At 40.2% G+C, this 12,147-nt stretch overlaps 1 protein-coding gene across 3 annotated transcripts in view; it reads right to left on the bottom strand.

Moving 5' to 3' along the window:
- hook3 (hook microtubule-tethering protein 3) overlaps nucleotides 1-12,147 on the bottom strand; it is a 79,964-nt gene that overhangs the window by 27,477 nt on the left and 40,340 nt on the right. For all 3 annotated transcript variants that reach the window (XM_055642656.1, XM_055642662.1, XM_055642646.1), the window contains exon 9: nucleotides 2,638-2,801. In XM_055642656.1, the coding sequence (XP_055498631.1) occupies nucleotides 2,638-2,801 (164 nt within the window). The remainder of the gene's footprint in view (nucleotides 1-2,637; nucleotides 2,802-12,147) is intronic.

The raw sequence follows: 12,147 nt of genomic DNA, 5'->3' as shown, positions 1-12,147 counted from the left end.
TCTACAGCCTCAAAAAAGGCTACTTTTTATGGCATTATGCAGGAACATACAAAGGTTAATTGGATGAGGATATTAACAGGTAAAGGGATGTCTGGCATGTGGAAGGCTTTTAAAAGTGAGATTACAAGAGTTCAGAGCCAGCATATTCCTGTTAGAGTGAAGGACAAGGCTGATGGGGTGTGAGTGATGAGGGATTTTGTGGCTCCCTTCAGGAAAAAGAAAGAGGCATATGCCAAGTATTGGCAGTTAGGATCAGGCAAATCCATGGAATATGATGGATGTAGGAGTACATACAAGGAAATTAGCAGATTGGTGCTGGGTCCTTTATTGTCCATCAAATATATTAAAAATTTGGAAGAGAATGTAGGTTGTGGCATGATTACTAAGTTTGCAAATTACACCAAACTTGATGATATAGGACGATTAAGGTAATGTTCTAAGGTTACATTAGTATCTAGATCAACTGGGACAGGGGGCAAGGGAGTAACTAATGGAATTTAATTCAGACAGGTATGAAGTTGCATTTTGTAAATTTAAGGGCCTATCCCACTTTGCCGTCATTTGCGCGCCATTTATGCGACCTCGTCGTCGCGTTGAGACGCACGGGTAACTTGTGGGCCGTGCGGGATGGTCGCATGGAGAAGTGCCGAGGGGTATGGAGTTGCGCACGGGATCGTGCGGCGCTCCAGGATTTTGTAGGGCACAAAAGTGGAGGATACTTCACGCGCCTCCGACGTGACGTATCGCGTACGCATTGTAGTCGCACGCAGGCGTCCTGACCTCGTACGTGTAGCGCGTGGTGACACATGATTACGTCACCGTGCGTAACCATACGCCTCCGCGCGTCGCCCATACGCAGTCAGCCACAATGAGAAAATAATTACGCTGTAAGCATCAATGCTTTCAGAATAATGCCTTCAGAGTAACACCTTAATAAGTATTTTTGAAACATCCTTAGTTAAGGATGTTTCAAAAGTTAACATCCAGGTAAGGATTGCAGATTTTATATCCTAAAAGAACACTAGTAACCAAATTAGTTTTTTTTTTTAAATAACCACCAACAATTTTACTAACAATTTTAAAAAAAAATTTGCAAACTAATTTTTAAGCTGGTTTCAAACCCTCAAACTGCTATAATGGAATACAATTTTGTGTTTGTTGGGAGTAATTCAGAAAGTTTAAAAGTAAATGAATTTTTCCAGCTTTGACAATAATTTTATCAATGTTTCACTTAACAAATGATGTCAATACGTTGACTAATTCTACTGGCAGAGCAGATAAAATATTTGAAGGCGCATGATGACGGGTGACGAAGCGCGCGACCGTTGTGCGTCAGTCACTGCCGGCCTGTCGCGTAAATGACGGCCGTCAAATATTAAAATCAGGCCCTTAAACCACACATAGAGAATAGCTGGGCCCTGGGGAGTGTTATTTAATGGCAGGCCCTTGGGATACAAGTACATAGTTCCCTCTGAAAGTGCCAAAACAGTGTAGTTAGTAGTGATGAAATCCCATAGTCACTCCATATTGCAATGCAACCATCTTAAAGCATCCAACTAAATCTGTTTGATTTATCCATTCAATAATTCTGTAACCAAGCAGAATCGTTTGCTGCATCAGTATTGTCTGTGCCAGACTCAACCAAAATCACCTTATTACAACAATTTCTTGCATTTTACTTTGTGGAATATTGTACCGTCGGAGGTGTGACTGAAAATCTGCTGACCCAATTCAATCATTACCTGCAAAATCCAATCATGTGACGAATCGGTGTTATAGAAACAATAGAATAGTTTTAAATCTCAGTTTTGCACCAAAATTCATCTTTGCGGACCCCTTTGCAAAAACAAAATCCAAAGAACTCACTGGGTAATCGTGGCAATGTGAAAAGAATCTCTAAATAAATTTTTGTGAATGCCTTTTGGTTTCAAGTGTCGGCTCCAACACTGTTTGCTGGGCAATTTGGCAATGTTCTCCCTAACACTAAAGATGCTGTTGTGAACTACAATGTTGACATTTTCTGGTAATGGGGATTATAGCAAGTGAAGATCAGCATGTTTCACCACTGTCGCTAAACATGCATGGGAAATAAAGGAAGTCCAATAACTCCCTCAACCCTGATCTACAGACCCATTTGTCCTTCTGGTAGATCCTGACATTTGAAAGCCTTTACACTATTTCCAAATGTCTCTGATGTTTTGAAAGTCAGAATAACTAAATACAAGAATACCAAAATTAACTTTTTAAAAACAAATTAAAAAAAACCCCACCAAGTATTAAAAACATAAATATCCATAATAATAAAGAAATTAATTTAAAAATCCTGTGCAATGCAGGTTAAATGAATAGGACCATGCTATATGTAACATCTACTGGAACAACGCTGGTAGAGCAGGAACAAATTGTAACAAGTCATTTAGTTCATCAATTTATCAAACTAGCTGAACTCAATGATGTGTCCAGAAATGGGCCAGAGATCTGCTGTACATGCATCTGACCTCCAATACATACTCAATTTCTGTGCTGTGGTGTATGGTACGAAAGTCCAGAGTACGCGGTTGCATGTTGCGGCTAGTTGGAGATTCTCTAGGGACAGACTAGCTAGCTTTAAGACCAACAACATTTTTTGACATGTACCTGAAAGTCTCTTCCTGAAGTTGTTCCAACTGCGATTGCAGTTGGAGGTGTCTACGTCCTGCTGGGCTGTTGGGATCTTCAATAGAATCAGACTGATTGAGTCGCTCCATAAGGGTCTGATTTTCTACTAATAAACTACCTTTTTCTTCTTGCAGAGCTGCAACCTGCATAAATTGACAGAAATAAATATAATTTTTTTTTGATCGTCTACAGAAATGTAAATTACGCAATATATTTTTAACAATTTATTTTTTCTTAAAATAGCAAAAACTTCACTTTGGAAAATCGCCCAAGACTTTTCATCAGTGTGACGAGACAAAAACTGAAATATTATGATGTTCCAAGACGGTGGTTGAGGATCTGATTTAAAGCCATGCCTTAATGGAAAAAAAGTTGAGAGATTGAAACACGTGAATGCTTAGGGAAGGAAGTTTAGAGTCTATGCTTGGAGATACACCAACTAATTGATAATACTAAAGTATATTAATGTAAATTGCGTCTACATTCCCATTATATTTTTAATTGACAAAGTCAACTATAAATGACCTCCTCAATAGGAATTTCCAGTTTAGACTCACACCAACTTGATATTTAATAATTTTAAAGTGATGGATTTGAGTTTGCTTGCTCTACCATACTACCTGATTCATCAGCATTTCTGCTACCTAAAGTGTCCATAAGAGCTATTTTGTTAAAAAAAAAAGGCATGAATGTTTGTATATTTCATTTCTTTTGTGGGCTAAGAAAGGTTTTTTTTTTTAATTTAATCTTAATGTTTTAAATAGGCAATTGCCAAACCAAATTAATCTTGCAGCACATCCAAATCATACTCTCCCACAAGCATTTTACCCTTGATAATTAAATTCCTGTTTTATCTCTCAACAGCTTTATCTGCATTGGGGGGAGTGGAAAACCATGGCTCCCAGGGGAAACCCACACTGTCAAAATGTCTTTGTCTTTGCAATGTGGGAGGAAAGGTGGAACCACTGTGGTCATGGTGGTGCAGCGGTAGAGTTGCTGCCTTAGAACAAATGCAGCGCCGGAGACCCGGGTTCGATACCGACTATGGGTGTTGTCTGTACGGAGTTTGTACGTTCTCTCCATGACCTGCATGAGTTTTCTCCGAGATCTTCGGTTTACTCCCACGTTCCAAAAACGTACAGGTTTGTAGGTTAATTGGCTTGGTAAATGTAAAAATTCACCCTAGTGGGTGTAGGATAGTGTTAATGTGCGGGGATCACTGGTCGGCGCGGAACCGGTGGGCCGAAGGGCCTGTTTATGCGCTGTATCTCTAAACTAAACTCTGCACTAGCTTTTTGAGAGGAAAGATAGAAGCACTTCAGTAATTCTATTCTACACACTGTGAATTGTCCCTGGTGTGCAGGATAAGGGTGATTGCTGGTCGGCACGTACTCAATGTTTCCACACTGAATCTCTAAACTAAACTAAGTTAAAATGGTTCAAAAACATAATTTGCTCCATGCACCTAGTGGTCATTCCGTGAAACAACAAACTCGGTCTACAACAGATTCAGTTCGTTATAACCGAATTCTGGTATAAAGAGTTCTGTTAAAACAAGAGTTTATTGTGTTTGGTAACCCAGGGTAAATTAGATGTTCTTGGAACTACTTGCTTTATAATGTTCAACCACTAATGTGTACTATCTAATCTGGAAGTCCTTATAATCTAGTTCACAGGTAAGTATATGCATATTATTAGTAAGTGTGCGTCACTCTCTACACAATTACTAAGCCGGTTTTCATCAACTTCAGGATAGTTTTGCAAAACTAACCATTCGTTTTACTCTTGCTGAAGTATACCTTGATTCTCCCCATCTCCACATCCTCAACCTTGCAAAATTGCGTATCCCCAAATCCGACTTCTTGTACCTCTTTTGAGCTGCCATTGATGGCTTTGCTTTAGGGTAAATCCTAAACTGTGGAATAAAATTTCTAGAGTTCTCTACATCTCCGTTATAAAGATGCACTTGGAATACCAATTGGCACCCATTTTTCACCTGAATGTGCTCATATGAAACACATGGAGATACTGTACATCACCATGTTAAAAATGCTGTGTAAATGTGAAATTCAGTTTCCTCTGCTCAGCCAGACTCTAACCCAGTTTTAGTAAGATCTTTAAAATAATGTCAGTGACAGAAAATGATCTTTTGCCTAACCGCAGATTTTGCATTTCTCTAAAGTTTCACAGGTTTTATTCTAGATAGAGATCTGTGATCATCAGTGCTCCCAGGGATCTGCTAGGCTCTGTTGTTTGTGAAATGGTTAAACGACCTGGATGTAAATATGGATGGGTTGATTATTAAGTGTCTACATGACACTAAAATCGGTAGAGTTACGGACAGTGAGGGAGGCTGCTGACGGATACAGCGGGATATAAATCAGTTATAGATATGGGCGGAGAAATGGTAATTAGTCTGAGCAAATTCGGATACGATAGAACTTTATTATCCCAGGAGGGTAATTGATCTGTCAACAGTCATAAAACACATATTACATGAAATTAAAGTGACGAGTGAAAAGCATTGGGTATGTGCATAGATTGGGAGGGGGGCGGGGAAGGGGGAGGGGAGTTAGTCTATCCCATGACAGAAGCAGGAGGAGTTGTACAGTTTGATAGCCACCGGGAAGAAGGATCTCGTGTGGCGTTCTGTACTGCATGTCGGTCGAACCAGTCTGTTGCTGAAGGTACTCCTCGGGTTGACCAGTGTTTCATGGAGGGGACAAGCTCTCTTGTCCAAGATGCTCCACACTTTGAGGAGCACCCTCCCCTCCAAGACCACCTCCCATGAATCCAACTATAGCCCCAGGAAGGAGCCTGCATTCCTGATGAATTTGTCAAACCTATTGGCGTCAGCGGGCTTCGCCCTGCTGCCCCAGCATACGACAGCGAAGAAGATGGCACTGGCTACCACCGATTGGTAGAATGCAAGGTGTTATACTTTGGAAGGTCAAATGTAAGGGGAAAGTATACGATAATGGCAAGACCCTTAACAGCGCTGATGTGCAAGGAACTTGAGGTCCAAGTCCATAGCTCCCTTTGGACAGAGTTCAGAAGCTCACCAGAAGGCTGCCTGGATTAGATTCATTCCCAGGCTAGAAGGCATAGCTTTAAGGTTGGAGGAGAAAGTTTAAAAGAGATGTGCTGAAAACGTTATTTAAAATATATATATTTACAGAGTGGTGGGTACATGAAACACGCCGCCATGGATAGCAGTGGTGGAAGCAGATATGATAGTTGCATTTATAGAAGCTTTTAGATAGGCACATAGATATGCAAAGAATGGAAGGATATGGTTCACATGCAGACACAAGTGTAGTTTAACGACATCATGTTTGGCACAGACATTGTAGGCCAAAGCGTCTGTTCCTATGCTATACCTTTTTTCTATAATATCCTATTGCATCTCCACCTCATCTCACATTTCTCTCCCATGAACTATTATTTTAATCAAGTCGATCAATATAGTTAGAAACACTGTTCCCATTACATGTGGGTGGAATTGCTTGACCTAGAAACTCAGTTAAAAAGGCCACCTCAAATGAACTAGTCATGTGTATTAGCAAGGAAATGTGTGCTAAATGCAAGGCGACTCACAAAAACAAGCTATTGAAAGGTTATCACATCTTTTCCTTCCCCTCTCTCACAATTTTTTTCTTCTATTGTACCTCCTGTCTTTTTTATTTAAATAATTGTTCAAATACTGGTCAGTTTTTTAAAAATCTACAAATAGGACAGAAACATGATCTGCAGAGGTGAACAATCTTCGCTGAGTTTGTTTCAGAAAGAGGCCATCTATATTTTACTACTTCTAAGTTCCCCGCTACAACAATGGAATGCCTGTTCTTGTTTTATCTATACAAAAGCAAAATATTGTACTGAATGCATTAAGATGAATTCTTCATACTCCTGCCCAACCAAAGAATCTTGACGTTATTTAATGATGCTTTAGATAAATGAGAAGAGTACATCTGCTTAGAGCAGATGAATTTCAATTCTACATTATTGGAATATGCCACCCTGCTGTCTTAATATCACAGGCACTGAATTTGAAAAATGGATCACTGTGTGGCGAGCAGAGAAGGCTCAATGGTCTAGAATGCTACCCTCTAGAATGCTCGAGTTTCAACATCATCTTTCTTCACACAGAAGATCTGGGGTAGGCTAAAATAATTTTAGAAGGATTTTAATATTTAGGGTGGCTTAGTTAACAACAGTCAAGTGTCTTCAAAGCAAAGCTATTCTTCGAACGTTGGAAAGAAACCTTGACCTCCGTACTGTCGACCATTCCTCAAGTGAAAACTCCAGCACACAGATTTTCAGAATGATCACCTTCCCAAGCTTTGAATTTTAGTTTATTCTCTCCTGCTATCTCTGACTTCCCAAACACTTGTTTCCAACTCCCTCCCTTCTTCAAAAGTCATCTTGTTCATGTTGGCCAACATCCAAGACACCAATCTCTACCTCTCCTCTACCACTTGATTGTCAATGACAATCTCAAAAGGTCTTTAGTCGGGCCTTCAGCTATTGGTATACCCACCCACTAATCAACAGTTCATCAATTCGACAAGCTGTCAGATGAGGGGGGAAAAACAGTAAGAATAAAATCCTAATGTTACATCTGGCAGGACCTCTGAATCCAACCTCCGCACTATCCTGCGCTCCTTCTGTCTCCTTGCATTATCAAGGTGTATTGTTAAATGCAGCTGGTTTTCTTTTGAGCTACAGCCATTATTAAAAGCAACATCCAATAAGTTTTCAGAAAGATAAAATGCAAACACCACAGGCAACCAAAGCATTATTAGTTAGCGATCTCATAAGAATGGTGTGAATACATTGCTTCAGCTGCATGCTACAATTTGAAAATATAAAGAATAGATTTACCCTTTCTTCTAGTTCAATGCACTCTAATCTCAGTCTAGTAATCACATCTTGAGAAAGGCATGCCTTCAAAGTAAGGCAAATGTGAAAGAGATTAAAATGTATTATCAAACAGGAGACAGCAGAGAGGAAAATGAGCAGTACAAGTAAAACCATACAGTGCCCTCCATAATGTTTGGGACAAAGACCCATAATTTATTTATTTGCCTCTGTTCTACACAATTTGAGATTTGCAATAGAAAAAAAATCACATGTGGTTAAAGTGCACATTGTCAGATTTTATTAAAGGGTATTTCTATACATTTTGGTTTCACCATGTAGAAATTACATCTGTGTTTATACACGGACCCCCCATTTCAGGGCATCATAATGTTTGGGACACATGGCTTCACAGGTGTTTGGAATTGCTCAGGTATGTTTAATGCCTCCTTCATGCAAGTATGAGAGAGCTCTTAGCACCTAGTCGTTCCTCCAGTATTTGCATCACATTTGGAAACTTTTATTGCTGTTTCTGAACATGAGGACCTAAGTTGTGCCAATGAAAGTCAAAGAAACCATTATGAGACTGAGAAACAAGAATAAAACTGTTAGAGACATCAGCCAAACTTTAGGCTTACCAAAATCAACTGTTTGGAACATCATTAAGAAGAAAGAGAGCACTGGTGACCTTACTAATCGCAAAGGAACTGGCAGGCCAAGGAACATCTCCACAGCTGATGACAGAAGAATTCCTCTCTATAATAAAGAAAAATCCCCAAACACCTGTCCGACAGATCAGATACACTCTTCAGGAGTCAGGTGTGGCTTTGTCAATGACTACTGTCCGCAGAAGACTTCATGAACAGAAATACAGGTGCGGCAACATGCAACCACTGGTTAGCCGCAAAAATAGATGGCCAAGTTCAAGAACGGAACTCACTATCAAAACATGGAGGGGACGGGGGACATAATTTTTTGGCGGCCGCGCGCACATGCGCACTCACACACGCATGCGCGAGGCTTCGTGGCTCAATCCAGCTCAACTGCCTGTCTCACCGGGTTAACTACAGCCCTGTCTGGACTGACAGGACACCAGCGCTGCTTCTCCGCGCTGGCCATATTTCCCGCAAGCCCAGGCAGGTTAACCTGGCGGGGATGTCGCCCACCTCTCAAAACATGGGGGGTGACGTGTCCATTCTGCCCCTCCCGCCCCGGGTTTTCCGCCCCTGGCCAGGTTATAGTTTGCCAAGAAGTACTTAAAAGAGCAACCACAGTTCTGGAAAAAAGGTCTTGTGGACAGATGAGACGAAGATTAACTTATATCAGAGCGATGGCAAGAGCAAAGTATGGAGGAGATAAGGAACTGCCCAAGATCCAAAGCATACCACTTCATCTGTGAAACACAGTGGTGGGGGTATTATGGCCTGGGCATGTATGGATGCTGAAGGTACTGGCTCTCTTATCTTCATTGAGGATACAACTGCTGATGGTAGTAGCATAATGAATTCTGAAGTGTATAGATACATCCTATCTGCTCAAGTTCAAACAAATGCCTCAAAACTCATTGGCCAGAGGTTCATTCTACAGCGAGACAATTATCCCAAACATACTGCTAAAGCAACAAAGGAGTTTTTCAAAGCTAAAAAATTGTCAATTTTTGAGTGGCCATCAATCGCCTGATCTGAACCCAATTGAGCATGCCTTTTATATGCTGAAGAGAAAACTGAAGGGGACTAGCCCCCAAAACAAGCATCAGCTAAAGATGGCTGCATTACAAGCCTGGCAGAGCATCACCAGAGAAGACAACCAGCAACTGGTGATGTCCATGAATCGCAGACTTCAAGCAGTCATTGCATGCAAAGGATATGCAGCAAAATACTAAACATGACTACATTATTTTATATGACATTGCTGTGACCCAAACGTTATGGTGCCCTGAAATGGGGGGCCATTGTATAAACACCTATGTCATTTCTACGTAGCAAAACCAAAATGTATAAAAATGGCCTTTATTAAAATCTGACAATGTGCTCTTTAACAACATGTGATTTTTTTTCTATTACAAATCTCAAATTGTGGAGTACAGAGGCAAATAAATAAATGATGGGTCTTTGTCCCAAACATTATGGAGGGCATTGTACACGATAGATAATTAAAAAACATAGCATCCCAACTTTGCCGAAACCAAGGAAAATTAGGGTTATATGAAAGTACCCTTTGTCATGATGCACTTGAACTAGAATGCATCATTGTATCTGCAGATCTGCTGTTATAGGGAGAAATAAAAGGATGAAGCTCAGATTATGACAAATAAACTTGCATAATAAACTGCTGACCTTAACCTTCATATCCATTCACTATGCTTTCAAAAGATCTATAATCAGGAAATCTAATTTGAATCCGTGATGTTTTAAAATGTAACTGGCGTAGTTAACCTTGCAATGTATAGTATATTCAAGGTGACTAAATAACGTTCCATTGAATCTTTCATACTAAAAGTAATCTTGAGACAAGATACAACAATGATAGTGAGAATTTCATTCCAAGAAGATTAGAGAAAATTTCATTACGAGCAGAGTGAATGTTAGTAAACTGGGGATTTTTTGGGACACAACTAATAATCATAGTTATATAGTACGGAAATAGACTCATCGGCCCAATTCTTTCATGCCAATCAAGATGCCACATCGAAGCCAGTCCCATTTGCCCACGCCTGGACAGTATCGCTCAAAACCTTTATTGTCCATTTACTTGTTCAAGTGCCTTTTAAATGTTGTTATTGTAGCTGCCTCAGCTATTTCCTCTTGCAACACCTTCCATATATCCACCACCCACTTTGTGGAAAAAGTTGTCCCTCAGATTCCAATTAAATCTTTCTCCTCTCTAAATCTTGATTCCTCTAGTCTTGGAAAAATACTCTGTGCATTCACCCTCTCTATTCCCCATGATTTTTAAACATCTTAACCAAATCATCCCTCAGTCTTTTGCACTATAAGGTATGAAGTACTAGCCTTTCCATCCTCTCCCCTGGGCTCAGGCCCTCAAGCCATTCTTAAATCCCGGCATTCTTTCCAGCTTAATGGCATCTTTCCTACTGCTGTTCCAACTTCTACCCGAGATGCCACTTTCAGGAAATTATCAGTTCTGTATAGTTTATTGCCATATGTACCGAGGTACAGTGAAACGCTTTTGATGCGTGCCAACCAGCTAGCTGAAAGACAATATATTACAATTGAGCCATTCACAGTGTACAGGTACATGATATGGGAATAATGTTTAGTGCCAGGTAAAGGCAGTAAAGTCTGATCAAAGATCATCAAAGGGTCCTTGATGAGGTAGATAGTAGTTCGGGACTCCTCTCTCGTTGCGATAGGATGGTTCAGTTCCCTGATAACAGCTGGGAAGAAACTGTCCCTGAATCTCAAGGTGTGCGTTTGCACACTTCTACTGTATACCTTTTCCCCGACGGGAGGGGGGAGGAGGCAGTGGCCAGGGTGCGACTCATCCTTGGTTATGCTGCTGGCCTTGCCAAGGTAGCATAAGGTATAAATGGAGTCAAAGGAAGGGAGGTTGGTTTGTGTGATAGTCTGGGATGTGTCCATTTGTTGCAATTTCTCGCGGTCTTGGGTGGAGCTGTTCCCAAACAAAGCTGTGATGCATCCAGATAAAATGGTTTCTACGATGCATCTGTAGAAGTTGGCGAGGGTTGTTGGGGATGTGCCAAACTTCCTAAGCCTTCTTAGGAAGTAAAGTCAATGGTATGCTTTCTTAGTCTTTGCTTCAATATTGGTGGTCCAGGGGAAGTGATATTTATTGGTGATATTTACTCATAGGATTTTGAAGTTTTCAACCATCTCTACTTCAGCTCCATCAATGCAACCTGGGGTAGGTGTACTGCTACGCTCCCTGAAGTCCCTCTGTACTACAACACTCTCAGGGCTCCACCATTCACTATGAAGAACTGTTCTGGTTTGATTTCCCAAAATGCAGCACCTCACACTTGTATAAATTAAACTGCATTTGTCATTCCTCGGCCCAGTTGCCCAACCGAACAAGATACCACCCTAATTCTTGAATGATGAATCGTGATTGATGATCACCGTCAGATCCAACATAATTTGCCTCAAAAGATACCATGCATTTTTTTTTTTTAATTTGTAAAACCGTTCCTAATAGTTTGTTAGGTGAAAAATTTGCAGTTTTATGAAATTCCACAAACACCCAACTACTGGGTCATATCCTCCAGGAATTCTATTGGGTTTCTCAAGTCAAACTTTCCTTCTAAATTGAGACTATATCTGATTATTTTTTTCTTCATCTACATGTGTTATCAATTTAAACAATTTCCTTACTAGATATATTAAATACATTAAGGTGTGATTTCCCAGTTGGCTATGACTGTTTATTTAAAATAAACATTTTATGGGCTAATCAGAGGTTGCATCTGATTGCTTCATCTTGATGTTTTAAGCAATTTCACTATTTTCCTGACGATATATTACATCAAGTAAGATGTATTGCCCAGTTGGCTGTGACTTCTTGAAAAGAAATACTTTATAGGCCAATCTTTACGACCGTGCCTTAAGGCATACAACGCCATTTATTTAATTAGATAACCGGAAACTGAAA

Source organism: Leucoraja erinacea, chromosome 1 (assembly GCF_028641065.1).
Source record: "Leucoraja erinacea ecotype New England chromosome 1, Leri_hhj_1, whole genome shotgun sequence".
NCBI classification, from domain to species: Eukaryota; Metazoa; Chordata; class Chondrichthyes; order Rajiformes; family Rajidae; genus Leucoraja; species Leucoraja erinaceus.
The sequence above is the reverse complement of the archived record's forward strand: the minus strand, read 5'-3'. Positions and strand labels throughout refer to the sequence as shown.